Below are 27,202 nucleotides of genomic sequence, written 5' to 3'. Positions count from 1 at the left end.
TACAGAATACATTTTTACATGAAGATCTTTTGATATGGTCCTAATTATGGACCACGTTTCTGACCAGATTTTGATCCCAGCATTTCCCTTTTCACTGTATGGGGATGATAGACCACAGACACGGCACAGAAATCAGACCTCAAGTGCAGAGTTAGAATCGATAACAAATGATGATCATGGTGGTAGTAGTAGTCCTATTATAAAGAAGATTTGCCTACATGCATGTTTTAAAGGGGTGGCAGGGGGGTTGAGATGCTCTTTATCTTTTTGTGAAAAAAGTTAGACCTTCAATAAAAAAAATTCAATTTAAAAAATAAAGAAGTTTGGCCTATGCAAATATTTATTTAAGAAAATTTGAAGGTTACAATGACAATGTGAGTGATAACTATGATCAGATGACAATGCGTAATACGGTAAAATTAAAAAAGCCAAAATTCCACTGTTTTGGATTTGGATTTGTGCAGTGGTCCACCCCTCTGTCAATCACGTGACTTCCCAGCGGAGATCTGATTGAATCACAGTCTGAGCTCCCACAGTGTGAACAGAAAACTAGTAGAATTTTGAATTCAGCTTTTGTATCATTATATATAGGTTGTCATTATATGTAGATTTTACATAGTTTTTCATTGTATGTAGATAAAGGCTAGAGCGCCACAGTCAATTCTGGTCATGCAACATTGCTGGATCATTTGTGGATCACTATAACATCATGCCTCCATGTTTTCCTGTGGAGGGACAAAGATTAATTCCTGTAACTGTCACATAACTGTTTGTCCCATAGAGAGAATCCTGCGGTGATTGACACAATCAAAATTGTGCAAAAGTGATTTTTTTCTTGCTTTCTTTTTATTCTTCGTTAACATTGAATTGCTGCTGTAGGCTTCTCATAGCATCTTCCTCTGTGACGTGCTTCCAATCTTCTGAAAACTGAGCCACTTCTGCTGTATACGCATCTGCAAACTTCCTATTAAACTCTCTGAACACATACTTCCAGTAGTGACAGGAGTCATTAACATCGGGCTGAATGTCCCAGTCTGGATAGATTGTTCGGTACTCCTTGTACGGGTGATTTATACCATCTGTATCTGTATTGCAGAACAACCTTTCCGAGTTTACATCTAACGAGCATGTGGAGGTTATTAGGCCCCCGCCTTTTTGCCATGAACATTTTGCCAACCCTTTGGGACGGTGGACGGATGCAAAGTGCTCCTTATGTTCACTTCCTCCTGCCTCACAGGGGACTTTGCAAAATGGGCATTTTTTACCACATCCAAAAACTTTCTTGAACAATTCATTTTGAGGTTTGAGCACAACCCCTGAGAGGACTGAATCAAAACTTAAAGAATTAAACTCTTCTCTAATATGTTCCTTTGTTTCTTCAAGAAATACTTCAATGTCACTGGAGAACTGGCCAATATCAGCCTTGTTGTGAAAAACAATCATTCGGGTTACATTTTGTGGAATCACCAAGTCCTTCTCTAAAAATTGGCAGATAGTTTTTAAAAAACTAGCAATGTTTTTACTCTGAAGGGTCCTTGACTCGTGAAGAGCAAGTTCGATTTTCTTGATGATAGAACACAGAATGTTGAGATGTAAATCTTCTAGGTCTTTGGAACCCTCGTACTTGACTTTCAAGTCTTCATATGCCCATGTTTTAACAAACTGTTCATAAGAATTGATGTATTTAACATACTTGCTAAAATCCTTTTCCTGAAGTAACTTCTTAAGCACAGAATGCTGGAAGACACTTCGACTACCATATACTCTGGCATTGTCACCATTTAGGAAATGGTTAACTATGTCTTTGCCAAGGTGTTGGTAGATGTATGCATTTAGTGCAGGCTTTAAACCAAGGTCACAGAATTCTTTGGCTCGATGTTGAGATTCATCTTTTTGTTGGAAGATATTTGTAAAGATGAGAGAATAGTGAGGTTTTAATTTTTCAAGGCACAGAAATGGGTCGTTCTCTTCAATGAATTGATCATGCATCCTTTGAAAGATTTCTACTGAATTCCCTATGATCTTCAGCTTTATGTCCAGCTCAAAATAAGATGTTGTGTGAAGCTTTGAAATATGGGCGTCGGTCAGTGACCCATTAATGATATTTAGCAATTCCCAGGTGTACGTTTCATCATAGTCTTCTTTTTTGCTTGTCTTCTCTTCTACATAATCGCTGCACTTTTGCATCAATGAGATTGCAAGATCTTGCAAATCGTGGTAGCATTCATGTTTCATTGTTGAGTTATGGTCCACATTGCAGACTTCGAAATATTTTTCATTCATTTCAAAGTAATATCCTTTATAGTCTACCAAAGCTTTGATACTAAGTAGCTTTTGGTTTATGAAGCCTCCTTTAGTACCCATATCCTGCTTCAGCTGCTGAAGCATTTCTTGGTTGATGTTTCGTTTTGTCATCCGATACCTTGACAACTCTGAGGAAGACGCGTTCCACATTACTTCAAATTCAACCTTAAGATTTTCATCTGTCAGAGGACTCTTTTCCTTTCTGCATTTCTCTAGAAGACTTGTGACTTTTTCTTCCAGTTTTTTCTGGTACGTTCCTTGGATATTTTGTATTTCATATTTCCCTTTCTGGATTCTTAGGGCATCTTCAAGCTTGTTGGATGCATAATGCTTTAGGTCTCGGCTAAGACATGTCACATCTAAACGGAAATTTTCTCTGTAGCCTTCAATTAGGTGCACATTTTCTGATTTGCGTTCGTAGTAGCTTTGCAGCATGTCTTGCATAGTGCATTCACCTTTCTGCACAATGTTCTCTAGATCAGTTTTAAAAGTAGTACATATGTCATCATTCCTTTTATCAAGTGGAATATTTTTAACAGTCGTTTCAGCTTTAATGATCCAATCATGGACTTCTTTACGAAAATTCCAATCCCACTGAGAGTACTTTATGCACAATTTGTTATAAGCATCAGCCACAATGCTGTTTCTGAAACTGAAGATGAAGTTTTCATGTTTAACAGCACTCCACAAAGTTTTTATCCAGTCAAGGAATTCCCATACATGTCGTGCATTGCTGCCCAATTTATGTTCCTTGATATGTCTAAGCAAATACATCTTTAGATTGTTAACCATCTCACTGTAGCCAGAGCTTACTGTGGCCATGGGTGGGATACCCTGCCACAAGCCAGGAATATACCAGTTGTGTTCTTTCAGATCATACATCATTATGTCACTAAAGTTGACTTTACCTTTTTTCTCCATTTTTGCTGCTAACTGTGTGATATCATTGAGTTGTTCCAAGAATCGTTTTCTGTCTCTCATGTTCTTGTCATGGGCCGACACATCGCTCACATTCTGATGGACAAACTGACAGTTGGGTTTTCTTCCTACATCTTTCATCCGTAGAAATGCATGGACCACTATCTGTAAAATATCTTTCATTTCTGCTGTATTTTCCATGGACATGTTGACTATGGTGATGTCACTCAACCCAATCACTAATGTGGCCAACTCATTATCATGTTCATAACTGTCGTCAAGTGAAACCAATTCTGGAGCTTTCAACCCTTCAGTGTCAATCACTAGAATAAATTCACAACCAAGTTCTCCCTGGATGTTCTCCTTCACTTTAATAAGGGTCATAAAGGCTCCTCGTGTGCATCGCCCACTGGCCACAGGGAACTGTAGACCAAACATGGTGTTCAGAAGGGTGGACTTCCCTGTACTCTGCACCCCCAGCACAGTTATCACTCTCATCCTACATTGTCCTCCAGTCTTCTTATCCAGCTCAGTCAGAACCTCAGTTATCCACTCTAAGGGAATGTTGGAGGCATCTCCATCAATCAGCTCCAATGGGAAACCATCTAGAAAAAGTTCTGCAGCTATTCCTGGGAGATAACTGAATTTTCCCTGATGTATTCTCTCATTCTTCAGCATAAAAAATTCAGCAGCATAAAGTTGACCCAACTCCCTCACGAAGTGATCAGTTCCCAAGGTGCTATCACATAGTTTCTGATCTAACTGCTTTAACTCCTCATGATTCATAGATGATAAGCTCATACAAAGGTCTTCGTATTGATGTCGTAAGTCAGATAGGTTTTTTCTAGCAATTGGATCAAGTTTATATTTCATCCACTTTATAAAATACCTTCTACCTCTCCGCGACATCTTAGTTACTGCACATATGAATTTCATCATGCCTTCTGGAAGTTCGTGCTCATTTTGTTTCTTAAGCAGCTCATGATGCTCCTTGCTCAAGCGAGACTTATAATTGTTTAGATCTTCCAGTCCTTGCTTCTTCATTCTGCACTGTTCTTTTTCTAGCACAGTTAATCTTTTCCAGGGATCTCCCTGTAACTTCAGTGTTTGTTTCTTATATTCCACAACCTCTTTGATTCCACTGGTGATTTCCATAGCTAGCTGTTTAGCCGTTGTACATTCCTCAAAACTCTCATCCACTTTGAACCCAAAATCACAAGCTGTTTCTGAGATACTCTCCAGATTTTCTATAGGGGGGGAATTTTCTAAGCAATTTGTCATGACATATTTTATCTTGCTGACAAGTCGTGCATTGTTAACAGCAGCACCTTTTATAATTATATTTTTACTGTCAATTTTGAGAACTGGAAATAGCATTTTTAAGAATTTTTGACAGTCCCACTCTCCTGGCTTTGCAGCATCCATAATAAAGTAGTACTTTGTGTCATTGCTATTGCATCTGGATAACAGTTTGAAATGTTCTTCGTCAAGACTTTCAATAAATATAAATACCGCTATCGATATCTGTGCTAGAAAACTGAACTGTGGCCAGTGGGTCTGAAGGTCTCCACGCAGATTGTTCACTGCAATTGGTTCCGGGAAGATGTCTGAATTCTTACTGCCAATGGGAAAATACCAGGCTGTCTCTACTAACCCTTCTGAAATTTCTCGATCTATATTTCCACATTCCATCTCCCTGTGGACAAAAAAAGTGTTCTGTTGATCCGCCATTTTGAGAACATCATTTAGTATCTTAGACTTTGACATCTTTTGTTTCCCTAGTCTGACAAAAGAGAAAACAGGCATTGATATGTTCACCAATCTATCTTCTTCGAACCCTTTAGAGTCTGCTAAGGCTTGTGGTCTCCACTTCTTCACAATGTCTCTCATTGCCCATAACATAAAGGTGCATAATGGACCAGCAATGTCAGGAAGCAGCAGAGGAACAGCAAATTGGCACATTGACATCTTGGTTATAATTTCTTGTTGGAGAAAGCGGTCAGAACAATGCAGGTGAAGACAGAGGACATCCGAAGGGTGGAGAGCATCTAAATCCTGAAATTCACAGTCAGTATAAGGCTCTTGCAGATCGTCAAAGTCCTTTTTCATAACTTGTGTGCTCCTTGCTGTACTATTTAGCATCATAATCTTATTTAGGAAAGTCATGGGGATATCTTCGAGTGTCAGAGGGTCGGGTAAATTTAAATGATCTGATCCAATATCGAGGACATTTCCTACTGTGAGTTTTGAGGTTTCATGATAGCTCATCATTTCAAACAAGATATGTCTTCTTTCTGAAAAAAAGGAGACTTCAATTATTGTTTAGTTTATGAGGAGCATCAATTGTAGACTGTGGGAAAATTTGTTTGACGTCAAACAGATGTTTCATGTAAATCAATAGAAAGTTACAAATTCTCATTTCGACAAAGTGGACATAGTATATTGTTTAAAGAAAATGTGGCACCAGTTAAAATCAGATAATAATACATCTCCTTTTTTCTAACCAGTTTTTATTTTCTGGTTGTAAATTTTTTATTTCCTGAACATGATTATGGTGGCGGCCATCTTGAAACATGATTTTGGGGGCGGCCATCTTGCCTGAGCTGTTCTTAACAGCATTTAGAAAGCATTAGAAAATTGCTTTATAACAGCTCCATGGTCCGTAGACGCAATGGTCAAGAGGGGACCTCATTGACTTCTATGGGAGAGTTTTCTAGGCTCAGTGACCTGTGCAGAGGTCATTGTGTAGGGAGATTGAGTAGATAAGCTTTGACGGTCACCTATTGTGAATGGTGGATCCTGTCTTATCTGTACACAGAGGTGATATCTCCTCATCATTACAGGCAGGCTTAAGTTCCCTTTACATGGGACGATGTACAAGCAGATTGTCGGGAAGGAAGCGTTCTGCTGATCGGTAGTGGAGGAGACCACTGCATTTACACCAGAGTATGTGGAGGAGCGATCGCTAATGTCATCGCTCTTCCCCATACTGACTCGTCTCCTGGCAGAAGATCATGTTTACACAGCACAATCTGCCACCAGGAAACAAGGATTTTTTTGTGCACTAACAATCCAATTACCCGATGAACTAGCGTTTTGCTCGTTCATCTGGTAATCAGCAGTGCATTTACACTGCCAGATCATCGCTAACGAGCATTACTATGAACACTCGTTAGCAATGATCTGTTCAATTCTTGGCCCGTGTAAAGGGCCCTTCCATATAACTGCAGTAAAGAGATCTGTACAGACCAAGAAGTGGCGCCAATTATTAGGCTTAGTGACCAGTGGGAAAACTGCAGGAATGTATGGTTTTTGTTTAAATATATATATTGACATGGAAAATTAAATATAACATCCCCCAAAATTCTTAAAAAATATGTTAAACATAAAAACGTGATTTAAACAATAGGTCATTTTTGGAGGATACATTTCCTTTCATTACTAACCGTCCCACTACTGGGTCCTCAGCCTATACAAGATGACACAAGACGGGGGTTACTGGTGCCCACAGAAGAGCGGCCGTGAGGAAGGATGTGGAGGAGAGCCGAGAAGAGGTGTGATTATGGTGTGTGCTTGGCAGGTAGAGAGTAGAGCAAGGAAACAGGACTGTGTGCAGAGCCTGCGGCAGTGGAGTGCCTGGTGGACAGAGAGAAAGAACAAACAGCAGGTGGCGCTATACAGATACACGTCATTGAATGACTCCGTGTTTACACTACATTTTTAATTATATGTAAATACAAAAGATACAGGTGCTGGTTTGAAAACTGCAGAAAATATACAGTAGGACAACTCCTTTAATAAAGGACATCCTCTTGCATGGGGAAGAAGATGTAAACCTGCTGTGAAGGGAGAGGAGATATTGTGGTGACTTCTGAAAGGATGAAGGAGGGACAACTAGATGGACCCTACAACATGTATTCCAAGAGTAGGAAGTGTGAGTAAGGGCCCGGAGGAGGCCGGGAGCAGACAGTATGTGCTCCCCTTGTCAGGCATTCAGCTTAAATGCCTCCAGAACAGATCCCCGTGTGTCCTCTGCTACCATCACACAGAGAGAGGGAAGATTTTGAAGGATTTGCAAGGCTACAGCGAGAGAGAAAGAGTCAGCAAGGTAACCAGCATAAAGACTTGGCTTCTGCAAAGGGGAAACAAGTTAAGGCACCCTACGCGTCCCAGATTAGTGGATTCAAGAGTTACAACATTTTAGTCAGCAAGGTGATCAGCTACAGCATTTCAGACCCTGCTGGTGAGTGCGTGCATGAGTGCGTCCATGTATGTGGGAGTGAGGTCATGTATGTGGTGACTGCGTGCATGAGTGCGTCCATGTATTTGGTACCTACGTGCATGAGTGCGTCCATGTATGTGGTGACTGCTTGCATGAGTGAGTCCATGTATGTGGTGAGTGCAGCATGAGTGCATCCATGTATGTGGTGAGTGCAGCATGAGTGCATCCATGTATGTGGTGAGTGTGTGCATGTCTGTGGTGAGTGTGTGCATGAGTCCATGTCTGTGGTGACTGCAGCATGAGTGTGTCCATGTTTATGGTGAGTGCATCCATGTATGTTGTGACTGCATGCATAAGTGCGTCCATGTATGTGGTGAGTGCAGCATGAGTGCATCCATGTATGTGGTGAGTGTGCGTGCATGTATGTGGTGACTGCAGCATGAGTAAGTCCATGTATGTGGTGAATGTGTGCATGTCTGTGGTGAGTGTGTGCATGAGTGTGTCCATGTATGTGGTGAGTGTGTGTGCATGTCTGTGGTGAGTGTGTGCATGAGTGTGTCCATGTATGTGGTGACTGCAGCATGAGTAAGTCCATGTATGTGGTGAGTGCGTGCATGAGTGTATCCATGAAGTGGAGGGGGGCATACGAAAATTTGCTGTGGAGCCCAGTCAGTTCTAGCTATACCCCTGCCCACCAGTGCATGTAGATGTAAATGCCTGAGCTACTCATAGCATGCTACCCTGGTGGACCTGGCAGATTTATTGTAATACATGGATGGTCCACTGATTAAAGTGGGGTTGGGTCCTGCTGCCAGGATACGGTCATCATAAGCTCACCACTGGGGCATGAGGGTAGACACACCAGTCCATCAAAACCAGTGAGCAAGCACAATAGGATGAACTATATAATGACTATCAGGACCATGCATAGAAATGGAAGGACAGTCGGGGGCAGCTGCAGCCTCTTGGCACAGGCAGTGACTTGGTTTTATATAATGGTCACCTCCAGCTGATGTCACCTTTGCACTTTCTGTCTTTATAACCTCAATGATGACATCACATGCTGCAACGGTAGAACAGAATTCATTGTGAAATACTCACTGTTGTACAAGAGTTTTTTAAGGCTACACAATCCTGGAAACCTCTGGATCATGTTCTCCAGATGATCGAGGAACCTCTGGCAGGCCTCTTCTCCCTTCTGAAGAATCAGGTCTATCACAAAGAACGCTTTCTCTCTCGGGTTGACAGCTTTATACAGATCTGTGTACTCCATGTACGTTATGAGCTGAAGAGAGTCCACCTCGTCCACAAAGCCCTCCACGTTCTCTTCAAATACTTCTGTGAATGTGTGTTTAAGGTGGTAAATGGTCCTCCATGCTTTCCTGAGAGACGCCATGATGGACTTTAGTCTGGAAGCAAATATAAATATTAGTTCTTTGGAAACGTTTGGCAATGATGACGATAAGCCTGAGACGTTATGGCTGATACAGTATCTTAAAGGAACACCTTCATTTTCTGTTGATAGGATCCATCATTGGCTGATGACCGGTTGTGGGGCATGGATTACCCAAGGGGCTGGGGTTCAACAATCTTTGTGTACTACCTCCAGCAGAGTATTAAGGAGAGATGGGGGTGCACTGAAATAAGGGAGGTAAGTGGGTCCCCTCACTACAGGAGGAATACTACAAGACTGACTCCAAACTTTATAAATAACGTATAAACCAGAATATCCTGATAATTACCCCGAAAAGATGGAGAATTATACAACCACTTAGAAGGAGAGCAGAAAACCGCTATCACTGACAGACTTTATACATATCTCGCATGGCGGAACAAAAAGCATCCAAAAATTACTAAATGCTTGGAGAATCTCACTATGAGGAGAACCATTACACCTGTTGCCAGGGGACCCAGCCTTACCACCCATAGCAACCAATCACAGCACAGCTTTCATATTTCCAGAGCTAAATATGAAATGAAAGCGGCACTGTGATTGGCTCATATGGGTAACATGACCACTCAGCATATCCAACCGCAGCAGAAAGCGCGAAACCGTGGTTATCACTGTGTTATCTGTGGTGTTACATAGGACTGCAGGTAACATCTGCTGCATTATGTATACTCCGAGAGTTATTACTGTGTTATCTCTGGTGTTACATAGGACTGCAGGTGACATCTACTACATTATCTGTACTCAGAGAGTTATCACTGTGTTATCTCTGGTGTTACATAGGACTGCAGGTGACATCTACTACATTATCTGTACTCAGAGAGTTATCACTTTGTTATATGTGGTGTTACATAGGACTGCAGGTAAAATCTATTACATTATCTGTACTCAGAGAGTTATTACTGTGTTATCTGTGGTGTTACATAGGGCTGCAGGTGACATCTACTACATTATCTGTACTCAGTTATCACTGCATTATCTGTGGTGTTACATAGGACTGCAGGTGACATCTACCACATTATCTGTACTCAGAGAGTTATCACTGTGTTATCTGTGGTGTTACATAGGGCTGCAGGTGACATCTAGTACATTATCTGTACTCAGAGAGTTATCACTTTGTTATATGTGGTGTTACATAGGACTGCAGGTAAAATCTATTACATTATCTGTACTCAGAGAGTTATCACTGTGTTATCTGTGGTGTTACATAGGGCTGCAGGTGACATCTAGTACATTATCTGCACTGAGAGAGTTATCACTTTGCTATCTGTGGTGTTACATAGGACTGCAGGTGACATCTACTACATTATCTGTGCTCAGAGAGTTATTACTGTGTTGTCTGTGGTGTTACATAGGACTGCAGGTGACATCTACTACATTATCTGTGCTCAGAGAGTTATTACTGTGTTGTCTGTGGTGTTACATAGGACTGCAGGTGACATCTACTACATTATCTGTACTCAGAGAGTTATCACTGTGTTATCTGTGGTGTTACATAGGACTGCAGGTGACATCTACTACATTATCTGTACTCAGAGAGTTATCACTGTGTTATTTGTGGTGTTACATAGGACTGCAGGTGACATCTACTACATTATCTGTACTCAGAGAGTTATCACTGTGTTATCTGTGGTGTTACATAGGACTGCAGGTGACATCTACTACATTATCTGTGCTCAGAGAGTTATTACTGTGTTGTCTGTGGTGTTACATAGGACTGCAGGTGACATCTACTACATTATCTGTACTCAGAGAGTTATCACTGTGTTATCTGTGGTGTTACATAGGACTGCAGGTGACATCTACTACATTATCTGTACTCAGAGAGTTATCACTGTGTTATCTGTGGTGTTACATAGGACTGCAGGTGACATCTACTACATTATCTGTACTCAGAGAGTTATCACTGTTATATGTGGTGTTACATAGGACTGCAGGTGACATCTACTACATTATCTGTACTCAGAGAGTTATCACTGTGTTATCTGTGGTGTTACATAGGACTGCAGGTGACATCTACTACATTATCTGTACTCAGAGAGTTATCACTGTTATATGTGGTGTTACATAGGACTGCAGGTGACATCTACTACATTATCTGTACTCAGAGAGTTATCACTGTGTTATCTGTGGTGTTACATAGGACTGCAGGTGACATCTACTACATTATATGTACTCAGAGAGTTATCACTGTTATATGTGGTGTTACATAGGACTGCAGGTGACATCTACTACATTATCTGTACTCAGAGAGTTATCACTGTGTTATCTGTGGTGTTACATAGGACTGCAGGTGACATCTACAACATTATCTGTGCTCAGAGAGTTATTACTGTGTTGTCTGTGGTGTTACATAGGACTGCAGGTGACATCTACTACATTATCTGTACTCAGAGAGTTATCACTGTTATATGTGGTGTTACATAGGACTGCAGGTGACATCTACTACATTATCTGTACTCAGAGTTATCACTGTGCTATCTGTGGTGTTACATAGGACTGCAGGTGACATCTAGTACATTATCTGTGCTCAGAGAGTTATCACTGTGTTATCTGGGGTGTTACATAGGACTGCAGGTGACATCTAGTACATTATCTGTGCTCAGAGAGTTATTACTGTGTTGTCTGTGGAGTTACATAGGACTGCAGGTGACATCTAGTACATTATCTGTACTCAGAGAGGTATCACTGTGCTATCTGTGGTGTTACATAGGACTGCAGGTGACATCTAGTACATTATCTGTACTCAGAGAGTCATCACTGTGTTATCTGTGGTGTTACATAGGACTGCAAGTGATGTAATATTGATAGCATTATATAAGACTGCAGGTAACATCTACTATTGATAGTGTTACATAGGACTGCAGGTGACATCTAATATTGATCACATTACATAGGACTGCCATCTTAGTAAGAATATTAAAAAATATTGATGTTAATTGGACTCAACAGGTGATTGATAACTACAGAAATCCTCGCAGTAGATCTACCAGGAAATCCATTGTTCTTTATTCTCCATTTCCAGTGGTTCGGCCTGGAAGACTCTGTGAACTATAAACCATACACCGTCCTCGTGGCTTTCAGACTTCGGAGGTGACCCGCTGCCCAGTGAGTGAGTGATTCTTCTGTGCCTCTTATGTACCCCATCTCCGCCCCCTTGAAGGTTGTATCGCAGGTCTTGGCATTCCTTTGCTTCCAACAGGAGCTGGGATACAGGTAGGGATTATGGGGCCTCATCCACCCTGGGCACCTTTATGATGGCCGCTCAATGATCCTATACAGTTGAGAAGTGATGGAGAGATGGCATCTGTGTGGCACTCTCACTCATGATACCTAAAGGACTTGCTGGTTTTGATTTCTCCATAAGGCTACTTTCACACTTGCGCTTCTATTTTCCGCTATTGAGATCCATCATAGGGTCTCAATACCAGAGAAAAACGCTTCCGTTTTGTCCCCATTCATTGTCAATGGGGACAAAATTGAACTGAACTGAACGGAATCCTCCAAAATGCATTCCGTTACATTTGGTTGCATTCCCTTACCGTAAAGCAGCAAGCAGTGGTTTTCTTTCCGTCATGGGATGCGGAGAAAAAATGGATCAGACATTCAATAGTGACTTTCAATAGGGTTCATGATGGATCCGCCCATTGCTGATAATTAGGGATGAGCGAACTCGAACTGTATAGTTCGGGTTCGTACCGAATTTTGGGGTGTCCGTGACACGGACCCGAACCCGGACATTTTCGTAAAAGTCCGGGTTCGGGTTCGGTGTTCGTCGCTTTCTTGGCGCTTTTGTGACGCTTTCTTGGCGCTTTTTGAAAGGCTGCAAAGCAGCCAATCAACAAGCGTCATACTACTTGCCCCAAGAGGCCATCACAGCCATGCCTACTATTGGCATGGCTGTGATTGGCCAGAGCACCATGTGACCCAGCCTCTATTTAAGCTGGAGTCACATAGCGCCGCCCGTCACTCTGCTCTGATTAGCGTAGGGAGAGGTTGCGGCTGCGACAGTAGGGCGAGATTAGGCAGATTAACTCCTCCAAAGGACTTGATTAACTGATCGATCTGCAGCTGTGGATCATTGAGCTGCTGATCCTCAATTGCTCACTGTTTTTAGGCTGCACAGACCGTTTGTCAGTCTCATTTTTCTGGGGTGATCGGCGGCCATTTTGTGTCTTGTGGTGCGCCAGCACAAGCTGCGACCAAGTGCATTTAACCCTCAATGGTGTGGTTGTTTTTTGGCTAAAGCCTACATCAGGGTGAAGCTGTCACACCAAGTGCATTTAACCAGCAATAGTCTGTTCATTTTTTGGCCATATACAAAATCAGGGGCAAGCTGCGCCTGTCACCAAGTGCATTTAACCCTCAATGGTGTGGTTGTTTTTTGGCTAAAGCCTACATCAGGGTGAAGCTGTGACACCAAGTGCATTTAACCAGCAATAGTCTGTTCATTTTTTGGCCATATACAAAATCAGGGGCAAGCTGCGCCCGTCACCAAGTGCATTTAACCCTCAATGGTGTGGTTGTTTTTTGGCTAAAGCCTACATCAGGGTGAAGCTGTCACACCAAGTGCATTTAACCAGCAATAGTCTGTTTATTTTTTGGCCATATACAAAATCAGGGGCAAGCTGCGCCCGTCACCAAGTGCATTTAACCCTCAATGGTGTGGTTGTTTTTTGGCTAAAGCCTACATCAGGGTGAAGCTGTCACACCAAGTGCATTTAACCAGCAATAGTCTGTTCATTTTTTGGCCATATACAAAATCAGGGGCAAGCTGCGCCTGTCACCAAGTGCATTTAACCCTCAATGGTGTGGTTGTTTTTTGGCTAAAGCCTACATCAGGGTGAAGCTGTGACACCAAGTGCATTTAACCAGCAATAGTCTGTTCATTTTTTGGCCATATACAAAATCAGGGGCAAGCTGCGCCCGTCACCAAGTGCATTTAACCCTCAATGGTGTGGTTGTTTTTTGGCTAAAGCCTACATCAGGGTGAAGCTGTCACACCAAGTGCATTTAACCAGCAATAGTCTGTTCATTTTTTGGCCATATACAAAATCAGGGGCAAGCTGCGCCTGTCACCAAGTGCATTTAACCCTCAATGGTGTGGTTGTTTTTTGGCTAAAGCCTACATCAGGGTGAAGCTGTCACACCAAGTGCATTTAACCAGCAATAGTCTGTTTATTTTTTGGCCATATCCCAGTCTAATTCTGTCACTAAATCCATACCTGTCACCCAGCGCCTAAATACTAGGCCTCAAATTTAAATCCCTCTAAATCTCTCGTTACCCACCGCTGTACTGTTGTTGCTGGGCAAGATATTTAGTGTCCGTCAAAGCACATTTTTTGTTCTGGGTTGAAGTACAATTCCCAATTTAGCAATTTCATAATTTAGTGGTTTCTGCTATATCAGAGCTATTTGAAATCTATCCCTAAAAGGGTATATAATATTGAAGGTGCACATAGGGTCATTCAGAATAACTTCACACACACGCTTCTGTGCATTTCCAAGTCTAATTCTGTCACTAAATCCATACCGGTGACCCAGCGCCTAAATACTAGGCCTCAAATTTAAATCCCTCTAAATCTCTCGTTACCCACCGCTGTACTGTTGTTGCTGGGCAAGATATTTAGTGTCCGTCAAAGCACATTTTTTGTTCTGGGTTGAAGTACAATTCCCAATTTAGCAATTTCATAATTTAGTGGTTTCTGCTATATCAGAGCTATTTGAAATCTATCCCTAAAAGGGTATATAATATTGAAGGTGCACATAGGGTCATTCAGAATAACTTCACACACACGCTTCTGTGCATTTCCAAGTCTAATTCTGTCACTAAATCCATACCGGTGACCCAGCGCCTAAATACTAGGCCTCAAATTTAAATCCCTCTAAATCTCTCGTTACCCACCGCTGTACTGTTGTTGCTGGCCAAGATATTTAGTGTCCGTCAAAGCACATTTTTTGTTCTGGGTTGAAGTACAATTCCCAATTTAGCAATTTCATAATTTAGTGGTTTCTGCTATATCAGAGCTATTTGAAATCTATCCCTAAAAGGGTATATAATATTGAAGGTGCACATAGGGTCATTCAGAATAACTTCACACACACGCTTCTGTGCATTTCCAAGTCTAATTCTGTCACTAAATCCATACCGGTGACCCAGCGCCTAAATACTAGGCCTCAAATTTAAATCCCTCTAAATCTCTCGTTACCCACCGCTGTACTGTTGTTGCTGGGCAAGATATTTAGTGTCCGTCAAAGCACATTTTTTGTTCTGGGTTGAAGTACAATTCCCAATTTAGCAATTTCATAATTTAGTGGTTCCTGCTATATCAGAGCTATTTGAAATCTATCCCAAAAAGGGTATATAATATTCAAGGTGCACATTGGGTCATTCAGAATAACTTCACACACACGCTTCTGTGCATTTCCAAGTCTAATTCTGTCACTAAATCCATACCGGTCACCCAGCGCCTAAATACTAGGCCTCAAATTTATATCCCGCTGAATTTGAATACAATACATTGGGCCAAATAATATATTTGTTGTTGTGGTGAACCATAACAATGAGAAAAACATCTAGTAAGGGACGCGGACGTGGACATGGTCGTGGTGGTGTTAGTGGACCCTCTGGTGCTGGGAGAGGACGTGGCCGTTCTGCCACATCCACACGTCCTAGTGTACCAACTACCTCAGGTCCCAGTAGCCGCCAGAATTTACAGCGATATATGGTGGGGCCCAATGCCGTTCTAAGGATGGTAAGGCCTGAGCAGGTACAGGCATTAGTCAATTGGGTGGCCGACAGTGGATCCAGCACGTTCACATTATCTCCCACCCAGTCTTCTGCAGAAAGCGCACAGATGGCGCCTGAAAACCAACCCCATCAGTCTGTCACATCACCCCCATGCATACCAGGGAAACTGTCTCAGCCTCAAGTTATGCAGCAGTCTCTTATGCTGTTTGAAGACTCCGCTGGCAGGGTTTCCCAAGGGCATCCACCTAGCCCTTCCCCAGCGGTGAAAGACATAGAATGCACTGACGCACAACCACTTATGTTTCCTGATGATGAGGACATGGGAATACCACCTCAGCATGTCTCTGATGATGACGAAACACAGGTGCCAACTGCTGCGTCTTTCTGCAGTGTGCAGACTGAACAGGAGGTCAGGGATCAAGACTGGGTGGAAGACGATGCAGGGGACGATGAGGTCCTAGACCCCACATGGAATGAAGGTCGTGCCACTGACTTTCACAGTTCGGAGGAAGAGGCAGTGGTGAGACCGAGCCAACAGCGTAGCAAAAGAGGGAGCAGTGGGCAAAAGCAGAACACCCGCCGCCAAGAGACTCAGCCTGCTACTGACCGCCGCCATCTGGGACCGAGCACCCCAAAGGCAGCTTCAAGGAGTTCCCTGGCATGGCACTTCTTCAAACAATGTGCTGACGACAAGACCCGAGTGGTTTGCACGCTGTGCCATCAGAGCCTGAAGCGAGGCATTAACGTTCTGAACCTGAGCACAACCTGCATGACCAGGCACCTGCATGCAAAGCATGAACTGCAGTGGAGTAAACACCTTAAAACCAAGGAAGTCACTCAGGCTCCCCCTGCTACCTCTTCTGCTGCTGCCGCCTCGGCCTCTTCCTCCGCCTCTGGAGGAACGTTGGCACCTGCCGCCCAGCAAACAGGGGATGTACCACCAACACCACCACCACCACCTCCGTCACCAAGCGTCTCAACCATGTCACACGCCAGCGTTCAGCTCTCCATCTCACAAACATTTGATAGAAAGCGTAAATTCCCACCTAGCCACCCTCGATCCCTGGCCCTGAATGCCAGCATTTCTAAACTACTGGCCTATGAAATGCTGTCATTTAGGCTGGTGGACACAGACAGCTTCAAACAGCTCATGTCGCTTGCTGTCCCACAGTATGTTGTTCCCAGCCGGCACTACTTCTCCAAGAGAGCCGTGCCTTCCCTGCACAACCAAGTATCCGATAAAATCAAGTGTGCACTGCGCAACGCCATCTGTAGCAAGGTCCACCTAACCACAGATACGTGGACCAGTAAGCACGGCCAGGGACGCTATATCTCCCTAACTGCACACTGGGTAAATGTAGTGGCAGCTGGGCCCCAGGCGGAGAGCTGTTTGGCGCACGTCCTGCCGCCGCCAAGGATCGCAGGGCAACATTCTTTGCCTCCTGTTGCCACCTCCTCCTTCTCGGCTTCCTCCTCCTCTTCTTCCACCTGCTCATCCAGTCAGCCACACACCTTCACCACCAACTTCAGCACAGCCCGGGGTAAACGTCAGCAGGCCATTCTGAAACTCATATGTTTGGGGGACAGGCCCCACACCGCACAGGAGTTGTGGCGGGGTATTGAACAACAGACCGACGAGTGGTTGCTGCCGGTGAGCCTCAAGCCCGGCCTGGTGGTGTGTGATAATGGGCGAAATCTCGTTGCAGCTCTGGGACTAGCCAATTTGACGCACATCCCTTGCTTGGCGCATGTGCTGAATTTGGTGGTGCAGAAGTTCATTCACAACTACCCCGACATGTCAGAGCTGCTGCATAAAGTGCGGGCCGTCTGTTCGCGCTTCCGGCGTTCACATCCTGCCGCTGCTCGCCTGTCTGCGCTACAGCGTAACTTCGGCCTTCCCGCTCACCGCCTCATATGCGACGTGCCCACCAGGTGGAACTCCACCTTGCACATGCTGGACAGACTGTGCGAGCAGCAGCAGGCCATAGTGGAGTTTCAGCTGCAGCACGCACGGGTCAGTCGCACTACAGAACAGCACCACTTCACCACCAATGACTGGGCCTCCATGCGAGACCTGTGTGCCCTGTTGCGCTGTTTCGAGTACTCCACCAACATGGCCAGTGGCGATGACACCGTTATCAGCGTTACAATACCACTTCTATGTCTCCTTGAGAAAACACTTAGGGCGATGATGGAACAGGAGGTGGCCCAGGAGGAGGAGGAGGAGGATGAGGAAGAGGGGTCATTTTTAGCACTTTCAGGCCAGTCTCTTCGAAGTGACTCAGAGGGAGGTTTTTTGCAACAGCAGAGGCCAGGTACAAATGTGGCCAGCCAGGGCCCACTACTGGAGGACGAGGAGGACGAGGATGAGGAGGAGGTGGAGGAGGATGAGGATGAAGCATGGTCACAGCGGGGTGGCACCCAACGCAGCTCGGGTCCATCACTGGTGCGTGGCTGGGGGGAAAGGCAGGACGATGACGATACGCCTCCCACAGAGGACAGCTTGTCCTTACCCCTGGGCAGCCTGGCACACATGAGCGACTACATGCTGCAGTGCCTGCGCAACGACAGCAGAGTTGCCCACATTTTAACCTGTGCGGACTACTGGGTTGCCACCCTGCTGGATCCACGCTACAAAGACAATGTGCCCACCTTACTTCCTGCACTGGAGCGTGATAGGAAGATGCGCGAGTACAAGCGCACGTTGGTAGACGCGCTACTGAGAGCATTCCCAAATGTCACAGGGGAACAAGTGGAAGCCCAAGGCCAAGGCAGAGGAGGAGCAAGAGGTCGCCAAGGCAGCTGTGTCACGGCCAGCTCCTCTGAGGGCAGGGTTAGCATGGCAGAGATGTGGAAAACTTTTGTCAACACGCCACAGCTAACTGCACCACCACCTGATACGCAACGTGTTAGCAGGAGGCAACATTTCACTAACATGGTGGAACAGTACGTGTGCACACCCCTCCACGTACTGACTGATGGTTCGGCCCCATTCAACTTCTGGGTCTCTAAATTGTCCACGTGGCCAGAGCTAGCCTTTTATGCCTTGGAGGTGCTGGCCTGCCCGGCAGCCAGCGTTTTGTCTGAACGTGTATTCAGCACGGCAGGGGGCGTCATTACAGACAAACGCAGCCGCCTGTCTACAGCCAATGTGGACAAGCTGACGTTCATAAAAATGAACCAGGCATGGATCCCACAGGACCTGTCCGTCCCTTGTCCAGATTAGACATTAACTACCTCCCCATAACCATATATTATTGGACTCCAGGGCACTTCCTCATTCAATCCTATTTTTATTTTCATTTTACCATTATATTGCGATGCTACCCAAAGTTGAATGAACCTCTCCTCTGCCTGTGTGCTAGGCCTAAATATATGCCAATGGACTGTTGCAGTGGTGGCTGACATGAAGCCTGATTCTCTGCTATGACATGCAGACTAATTCTCTGCTGACATGAAGCCAGATTGTCTGTTACGGGACCTCTCTCCTCTGCCTGGGTGCTGGGCCTAAATTTATGACAATGGACTGTTGCAGTGGTGGCTGACGTGAAGCCTGATTCTCTGCTATGACATGCAGACTGATTCTCTGCTGACATGAAGCCAGATCCTCTGTTACGGGACCTCTCTCCTCTGCCTGGGTGCTGGGCCTAAATTTATGACAATGGACTGTTGCAGTGGTGGCTGACGTGAAGCCTGATTCTCTGCTATGACATGCAGACTGATTCTCTGCTGTCATGAAGCCAGATTGTCTGTTACGGGACCTTTCTCCTCTACCTGGGTTCTGGGCCTAAATTTATGAAAATTGACTCTTACAGTGGTGGGTGACGTGAAGCCTGATTCTCTGCTATGATATGAAGACTGATTCTCTGCTGACATGAAGCCAGATTGTCTGTTACGGGACCTTTCTCCTCTGCCTGGGTTCTGGGCCTAAATTTATGAAAATTGACTCTTACAGTGGTGGGTGACGTGAAGCCTGATTCTCTGCTATGATATGAAGACTGATTCTCTGCTGACATGAAGCCAGATTGTCTGTTACGGGACCTTTCTCCTCTGCCTGGGTTCTGGGCCTAAATTTATGAAAATTGACTCTTACAGTGGTGGGTGACGTGAAGCCTGATTCTCTGCTATGATATGAAGACTGATTCTCTGCTGACATGAAGCCAGATTGTCTGTTACGGGACCTTTCTCCTCTGCCTGGGTTCTGGGCCTAAATTTATGAAAATTGACTCTTACAGTGGTGGGTGACGTGAAGCCTGATTCTCTGCTATGATATGAAGACTGATTCTCTGCTGACATGAAGCCAGATTGTCTGTTACGGGACCTTTCTCCTCTGCCTGGGTTCTGGGCCTAAATTTATGAAAATTGACTCTTACAGTGGTGGGTGACGTGAAGCCTGATTCTCTGCTATGATATGAAGACTGATTCTCTGCTGACATGAAGCCAGATTCTCTGTTACGGGACCTCTCTCCTCTGCCTGGGTGCTGGGCCTAAATTTATGACAATGGACTGTTGCAGTGGTGGCTGACGTGAAGCCTGATTCTCTGCTATGACATGCAGACTGATTCTCTGCTGACATGAAGCCAGATTCTCTGTTACGGGACCTCTCTCCTCTGCCTGTGTGTGTGCTGGGCCTAAATATATGCCAATGGACTGTTGCAGTGGTGGCTGACGTGAAGCCTCATTCTCTGCTATGACATGCAGACTAATTCTCTGCTGACATGAAGACAGATTCTCTGTTACGGGACCTCTCTCCTCTGCCTGGGTGCCGGGGCCTAAATATCTGAGAATGGACTGTTCCAGTGGTGGGTGACGGGAAGCCAGATTCTCTGCTATGGAACCTCTCTCCAATTGATTTTGGTTAATTTTTATTTATTTAATTTTTATTTTAATTCATTTCCCTATCCACATTTGTTTGCAGGGGATTTACCTACATGTTGCTGCCTTTTGCAGCCCTCTAGCTCTTTCCTGGGCTGTTTTACAGCCTTTTTAGTGCCGAAAAGTTCGGGTCCCCATTGACTTCAATGGGGTTCGGGTTCGGGACGAAGTTCGGATCGGGTTCGGATCCCGAACCCGAACATTTCCGGGATGTTCGGCCGAACTTCTCGAACCCGAACATCCAGGTGTTCGCTCAACTCTACTGATAATACAACCGGATCCGTTAATAACAGATGCAGACGGTTGTTGTATCAGGAGCGGAAGCGTTGTTGCTGAGCCCTGCCGGATCAGGCAAAAAAGCAAGTGTGAAAGTCCCATAGATTTCAGTGCACAGCAATCTCATCCATAATGGACTCTAATAGGGGTCAGGTGGAGTCCAGGTACCTAGGGCGCTGAGGTCAGAAATGTGGGAGAGTATTGTGGGCATGCTCTGTGATGTGTGCAGAGGTCACTGTGCAAGAAGAGGCATGCTGGAAGACCCAGCCACGACCCATCTTCAATGCTCTTACTGAGGGAAGGAGGTTGATGGCCAAAATCTTGCGATACATGCCCCCATCCATTCTCTCTTCAATACGGTGCAGTCATGCCCTTTGCAGAAAAGCACCACCAAAGTATGATGTTTCCACTGCCGTGCTTCATGGTTGTGATGGTGTTTTTTGGGTTGTACTCATCCTTCTTTTTCCTCCAAACAAGGCGAGTGGAGTTGATACCAAAAATTTCTATTTTGGTCTCATCTGACCACATGACCTTTTCTCATGCCTCCTCTGGATCATCCAGATGGTCATTGACAAACTTCAAATGGGCCTGGACATGTGCTGGCGTGAGCAGGGGGACCTCTTGTGTCCTGCAGGATTTTAATCCATGACGGCGTAGTGTGTTACTAACAGTGATCTTTGAGACTGTGGTCCCAGCTTTCTTCAGGTCATTGACCAGGTCCTCCTGTGTTTTGGGCTGATTCCTGACCTTTCTCAGAATCATCCTTACCCCACTAGGCGAGATCTTGCATGGAGCACCAGACCAAGGATGATTGACAGTCACCTTGTGTTTATTCTATTTTCTAATAATTGCGCCAACAGTTGTTGTCTTCTCACCAAGCTGCTTGCCTATTGTCCTGCAGCACATCCCAGCCTTGTGCAGGTCTACAATGTTGTCCCTGGTGTCCTTAGAAAGCTCTTTGGTCTTGGCCATGGTGGACAGGTTGGAGTGTGATTGAGTGTGTGGACAGGTGTCTTTTATACAGGCAACAAGTTCAAACAGGGGCAGTTAATACAGGTAATGAGTGTAGAGTAGGAGGGCTTCTTAAAGAAAAACTAACAGGTCTGTGAGAGCCAGAATTCTTGCTGGTTGGTAGGGGATCAAATACTTATTTCATGCAATAAAATGCAAATTAATTATAAAAAAATCATACAATGTGATTTTCGGTATTTTTTTTTATTGTCTCTCACAGTTGAAGTGTACCTACGATAAAAATTACAGACTTCTCCATTCTTTGTAGGTGGGAAAACTTGCAAAATCGCTAGTGTATCAAATATTTATTTTCCCCACTGCATAGGATTAATCGGTGGGATTCAGGATTGTGACCTTTTTATCAAGGGTGTACATACCTTAAGACAGCTCATGGAGAAGGAGAGGCACCTGTCGGCCAGCTCTACACATACAGTCGGTTCTCTGAACTTTGTCATGGCTCCATCTCCTCTGGAGTTCTTGTCCTACCAGAGATAGGATCTGGATCTTTGTTTTCCTGCGCTCTGTCCTCTGTGTACTACAATGCCTTACTTAATATGTTACAATGAACTATAATTGTGCTGTATCCTTATAACAGGATCTATAGACTGAACTAGTGGATATGCCGGAAACAATCACAGATATCCTGATCTATGCGCTGGAGAACATCAGCAAAGAGTCTCTAAAAAACTTCAAACGGAAACTGTCATCGTTCAATGTACAATCTCCCTATAAGAAAATACCCTCAAGTACATTGGACGATCAATCAGCAAAGGAGGTAGTTGACTCCATTGTACGGTATTATACCACCAGTGATGGAGCCGATATTACTGAGAAGGTTCTGTGGGAAATCAATGAGCGCCAAATCAGTCAGGACCTAAATAAGAATATAGGTAAGAATGACCTAAGATCTGAAAGGAAACTTCTTGTGCTTGAGGAACATCTGGCACCAAGGCACACGTTCTCTAGATAGAATCGAATAATTGAATGAAGTACTGGGTGGTCCCCAATATCCATCCTTTAAATTAGGCTCTAGGGCTGGAACTGAGACAATGACAATGGGCAAAACCCAACCCACTGAATTCTTCCATATCTTGCACCCATAACAGGTACATTTATAAGAAGCAGTAGACTAAGAGCATTTCCTACCAAAATGTAATTATCATATTTTGGACTAAGGGCCCAAATAAATGGCCTGATAGAATGGGCACTATAGGGGGATGAACAGTTGTTACTATGATCATATAAAGCTTTGTTTTCAGTCTGAAATTCTTTCTGAAGATACAGATCCTCTTGGCAGTAATCCAGGTGTTAGGAGAAGTCACGATTGCTTTTCCAGAGGCTCCCATCCCTGGTGACTTTTTCTACAGACCCCCTAGTGTGGCCATCATTATCCCACTGGCTCTGAATGTCCTACCACCTTCAGAGCCAGCAGGGCAGCGATGGAGCCAGGACCTGGCAGCAGGAATCAGGTGATGACTACCACCGCCGGTCACGCTGAGGGGTCTGAAGAAAAAGTCACCAGAGGTGACCAACTCCTTTAAGGATACTTGTGAAGAGACCATGGAAGGTGTCAATAGTTGACTCAATAGGTTTTTGTTTGCTTTTTGGTAGACATGACACCAAATTGGTGTAAATATATCGATATGTCGGCCACTGTGCTAACATATATCTTTGTTTTTGCGCCCATTAATACTGCACTAATATAATCAATGTATTCACATCTAACATTGTGTACTTTTTGTTTTATTTAGCATCTGCAAAAAGGGTTCAAGTGGAGAAGACACCAGGGAAGGGTTTAGGTAAGGAAATGGTATAAAATGACCTGGTATATAAAAATTTACAATATAAGAACATAAAACATAAAAGCTGCATTATATATAGAGCAGCTCCAGGTAGCACCAAGACTTTGTGCAAATGAGCAAATAACTGAAGTTAGTCCACATACCCCACCCTTACCCTGACCCCATGAAGATCAGATACCCGTACAACAAAGAGACATTTACTGCTGACAAAGAGCTGATATTTAGGTCAGTGAAAAAATGTCATAAATACAAGAAAACCCCAAGATCGGATAAGGGTTCCTACTGCCATCAAAGGCTTCGTCCGGAGCCTCCATGAAGGGTTTAGTTACACCATGGAACCTTGATGGATCTCATTGTAATCACTGAGGTCTGACCGGCACTTTTGGTATCCATCATATCACAGATTCAGCACTGCCTTATGACTAAGCCATGAAAGATGGGAACAGGGTATAAATATTTTTCCTAATTATAGTGGTTTTCTCACCAAAGATGTTGGTGACTGATCACTTCAATATGCTCAATGGCTGATCAGTTAGGATCAGTTTTGTGTTCAGAACTTTGATATTGGCCTTGCCCATTCCAATATAGTAAGATGTGGCCCCCAGGCATCATAATTCGTAAGTTAGGACATGGCAGTGGCCTAGTCCTGATAGAGAACACTCAGGTGTGCCATGTCCCTCACATGGAACTTAAGGCAAAGCAGTGATGAGCTGTGTATGTTACAAATATTTATGTATATTTCTATTGCTATGCTGCACTTCTCCTTGTACCCTTATTCTCCTGCAAACAAGTAATTGGCCCAGTAGATATTGAACGAATAAGCGTGATGAGGCTGCATCTCTAAGAATCTACTGGGTGGGGTTAGGGGAAGAAATAGGGGGCAGCCCTTCCTGCCAATTAGAGTGGTGGGATGTCCTAATAGATTACATATCACTGCCCAGAATAGGAAGGGGGTCTAGATGTCCTATAAAGTAAAGGTCCACCAAGATCTCAGATAACAATGTTAGTGATGTTGGGTATGTTGGGCGGGTCACTGGGCAAAGTGTTTAGTTGAATTGAGGGGCTTACATGATAAGATACAGGCAAGTTAAATCATGAAAAGTCTCTTCTCCTCACATAATAAACAACTCTTCATCATGTTCCTGTTTCTTCCATTAGCTGACAAGCTGAGAGACAGAACAAACAGAACGTCTTCTCCTACCCGTTTTAGACAACACCAGAGACAGAAATATGGAAAGGAGAATCTTCTGAATTCTGAGAAGTCTTCTCATTCTGAGACAGAACCAACACAACCTAGAAATGTACGGAGGCTTCTAAACATGAGCGGAGCAGAGAACAAGGGTCGAAGATCCTCAACTCCCAGACATCTGGGGAGACAATGTCAACCTGATATACAACTGGTTGACCTGACGGATACTGATATTGAACTTATGGTTAAGAACCATGAAAAGAAGGTGGAAACATTTGCCCGTTATGTGTTTCAACACTTGGTACCCTTTGACATTTACCAAAGCTGGGTCAAAAACACAAATTTTGATGGCTGTAGAGGGAAAGTTGCCCTCCCGGGTAACTTGCGAGATGCTATAGTAATGGAAGTTGGGAAAGAATTTACTTTAAATAAAGAAAATAAAAGAAAAATTAAAAACACAATCAATGAACTCTTGAGGAACCAAAGGCGTGGTGGATGGCCCATACTGATATGATCGGCTGAATCTACACAGACCCAGTATAGAGAGTAATGAAAACAATGGGGGGGATTCATGAAAACTGCCTATAGACAAATCTGTCATAGCGCCCACAGCACAGCTTTGTCTGGTTTACTGTTACTCCATGTTCTCGAAGCTGTGGAAAGGTTGGCCATGGTTTTGGATAGAATTGTACTGGTTAAAAAGTCATGCAAAATAATGGCAAGGAAACATATGAGAATGGAGTGCACGGTCAGGCTGTAAATGTACTTGTCCGGTACATCCAGGCCGGTTTCATGTGAATTTGTCATGGATTTTGCTGTGGATTTCTGGCAAATTTCAACCTATACATTTTGTAAATCCACAACATAAATGGACATGCTGTAAAATCGGCACGGTGCGCTCTGCGCATTTCAGTGGCTGCGCCCAGTATTGCTGCTCTCAGCAGTTTATTCCCTTTTACGTGAAGATGATGGAGCTTCTGTACCACATACAGTCACTACAAATGTACAGTCATGGCCAAAATCTGGTCTCTATCTCTGGTGACCTAAACTACGACATAAATGTACATTAGCAAGTGGACAAGGCTCTTTATGTAATAAAGCTGCGGTGACCCCCACTTTACCCATATTCTTGCTCCTGTGTCTTTTATTGAGCTATAGTTTCTGGGACTTGTGTATCGGGGTGATCTTGGCAGATATATAGGAAGCAAAAAAGATTTCTTACACATCTGGATGTCTTTGTGCTCATATTTGTGGACTTATAAGTTCATATAGTTGAGTAGTGAAGGAGTAGAGAACAGCCGAGGAACCTTGACGGAAACATGCCGTGTCTGTAGTTTTAGTCTCATTAATTAGATATAAGTATATGGATGATAAATAATGTCTTTGTTTTTTTTGTGATTTTGTAGCAAAACATTTATTTATATTTTTTGCAATCTTCCCTGGGGGCGGACATATTGAAGAAATAGATTCCATTCCTGTATTATCTCTACACAGTGCAGCAGGGAGTGTGCTTGATGTCATAGATTATTAGAGTTGGAGTACAGCCCTTCCCCGTGGACCAGGCAGTGACACAGGAGTTACATACAATGCCTTATACAGAATGTGTATAGTGCACATGGAGCGTACGCTAGGCCTGAAGATACTAAATTCATCGCTGTCCCTTTTCTTACTTCTTTCATTGGTATTTCGGTATTTCTTTTCATTTTTGATGATTTTTCTCCACACAACTGGCATCTACACACGCAGTGCGACAACTGACTATTGTGTATGATGGTGTTCTGAATCTTCCTGGGGGGTGCTGCTGCATAGGTCTAGAGAAGACAAGGAAGACTGGAGGGAACTTAGGAGTCTGAAGAAGGACAGAGGGGTCTGAAGGAGACAGAAGTGTCCGGGGGAGGACAAGAGTGGCCAGATGTGTCAGAGGGGACAGCGAGAGCTAGAGGAACAGAGTAGTCTGGATAATACTGAGATTCCTGGAGGGGAGAGAAGAGTCTTAAAGCAACAGATGTGTCTGGAAGGGACAGAGGTCTCGAGGGGGGTAGAGGAATGTTGAGGAGATAGAGGAGTCTGAAAGGACAGAGGGTTCAGGGGGTCAGAAGAGTATGGAAGGGACAGAGAAGGCTGGAGGAGACAGAAGAGTCTGGAGAAGACAGAATAGTCAGGAGGGAACAATTAGAAATGGAGGGGACAGAGGAGTCTAGAGGAGACAGAAGTGACTAAAAGTGGAAAGGGGTGTCTTGAGGGGACAGATGGGTAAGGAAGGGACAGAGAGAAGTCTGGAAGATACAAAGGAATAAGGAGGAGCACAGAGCTGTCCAGAGAGGAAAGAACAGGGGGAAGTCTGGAGGAGGCTCAGAAGAGTCTGGAGGTGACCCATTCCTCTTGCTCATTCAAAAAAGCAGGT

The 27,202-nt window shown here is 44.2% G+C and overlaps 2 protein-coding genes across 2 annotated transcripts; one reads left to right on the top strand and one right to left on the bottom strand.

Moving 5' to 3' along the window:
• Window positions 1-846: 846 nt before the first annotated feature.
• Window positions 847-6,800, bottom strand: LOC122945555 (up-regulator of cell proliferation-like). Its single transcript, XM_044304619.1, has 2 exons — window positions 6,669-6,800; window positions 847-5,516 (listed from the first exon to the last, which is right to left on the bottom strand). The coding sequence occupies exon 2, from the start codon at window positions 5,491-5,493 to the stop codon at window positions 847-849; it is 4,647 nt and encodes a 1,548-aa protein (XP_044160554.1). The 5' UTR covers window positions 5,494-5,516; window positions 6,669-6,800.
• Window positions 6,801-12,051: 5,251 nt separating this feature from the next.
• LOC122944504 lies at window positions 12,052-25,800 on the top strand. The gene is made up of 4 exons (XM_044302857.1): window positions 12,052-12,110; window positions 22,403-22,697; window positions 23,559-23,606; window positions 24,768-25,800. Exons 2-4 carry the CDS (start codon window positions 22,427-22,429, stop codon window positions 25,310-25,312), a joined length of 864 nt encoding a protein of 287 aa, XP_044158792.1. The 5' UTR covers window positions 12,052-12,110; window positions 22,403-22,426; the 3' UTR covers window positions 25,313-25,800.
• The last annotated feature ends 1,402 nt before the right edge of the window (window positions 25,801-27,202 follow it).

The sequence above is a fragment of the Bufo gargarizans genome, chromosome 8 (genome assembly GCF_014858855.1).
Source record: "Bufo gargarizans isolate SCDJY-AF-19 chromosome 8, ASM1485885v1, whole genome shotgun sequence".
In the NCBI taxonomy this organism is placed as follows: domain Eukaryota; kingdom Metazoa; phylum Chordata; class Amphibia; order Anura; family Bufonidae; genus Bufo; species Bufo gargarizans.
This window is presented reverse-complemented; position numbering and strand designations above follow the sequence as displayed.

Coding starts and splice junctions, on each gene's coding strand:
- LOC122945555 (XM_044304619.1), bottom strand. CDS start 5,493: ATGATGAGCTATCATGAAACCTCAAAACTCACAGTAGGAAATGTCCTC.
- LOC122944504 (XM_044302857.1), top strand. CDS start 22,427: ATGCCGGAAACAATCACAGATATCCTGATCTATGCGCTGGAGAACATC. Junction 22,698..23,558: donor GGACCTAAATAAGAATATAG/GTAAGAATGACC, acceptor TGTTTTATTTAG/CATCTGCAAAAAGGGTTCAA. Junction 23,607..24,767: donor GACACCAGGGAAGGGTTTAG/GTAAGGAAATGG, acceptor TTCTTCCATTAG/CTGACAAGCTGAGAGACAGA.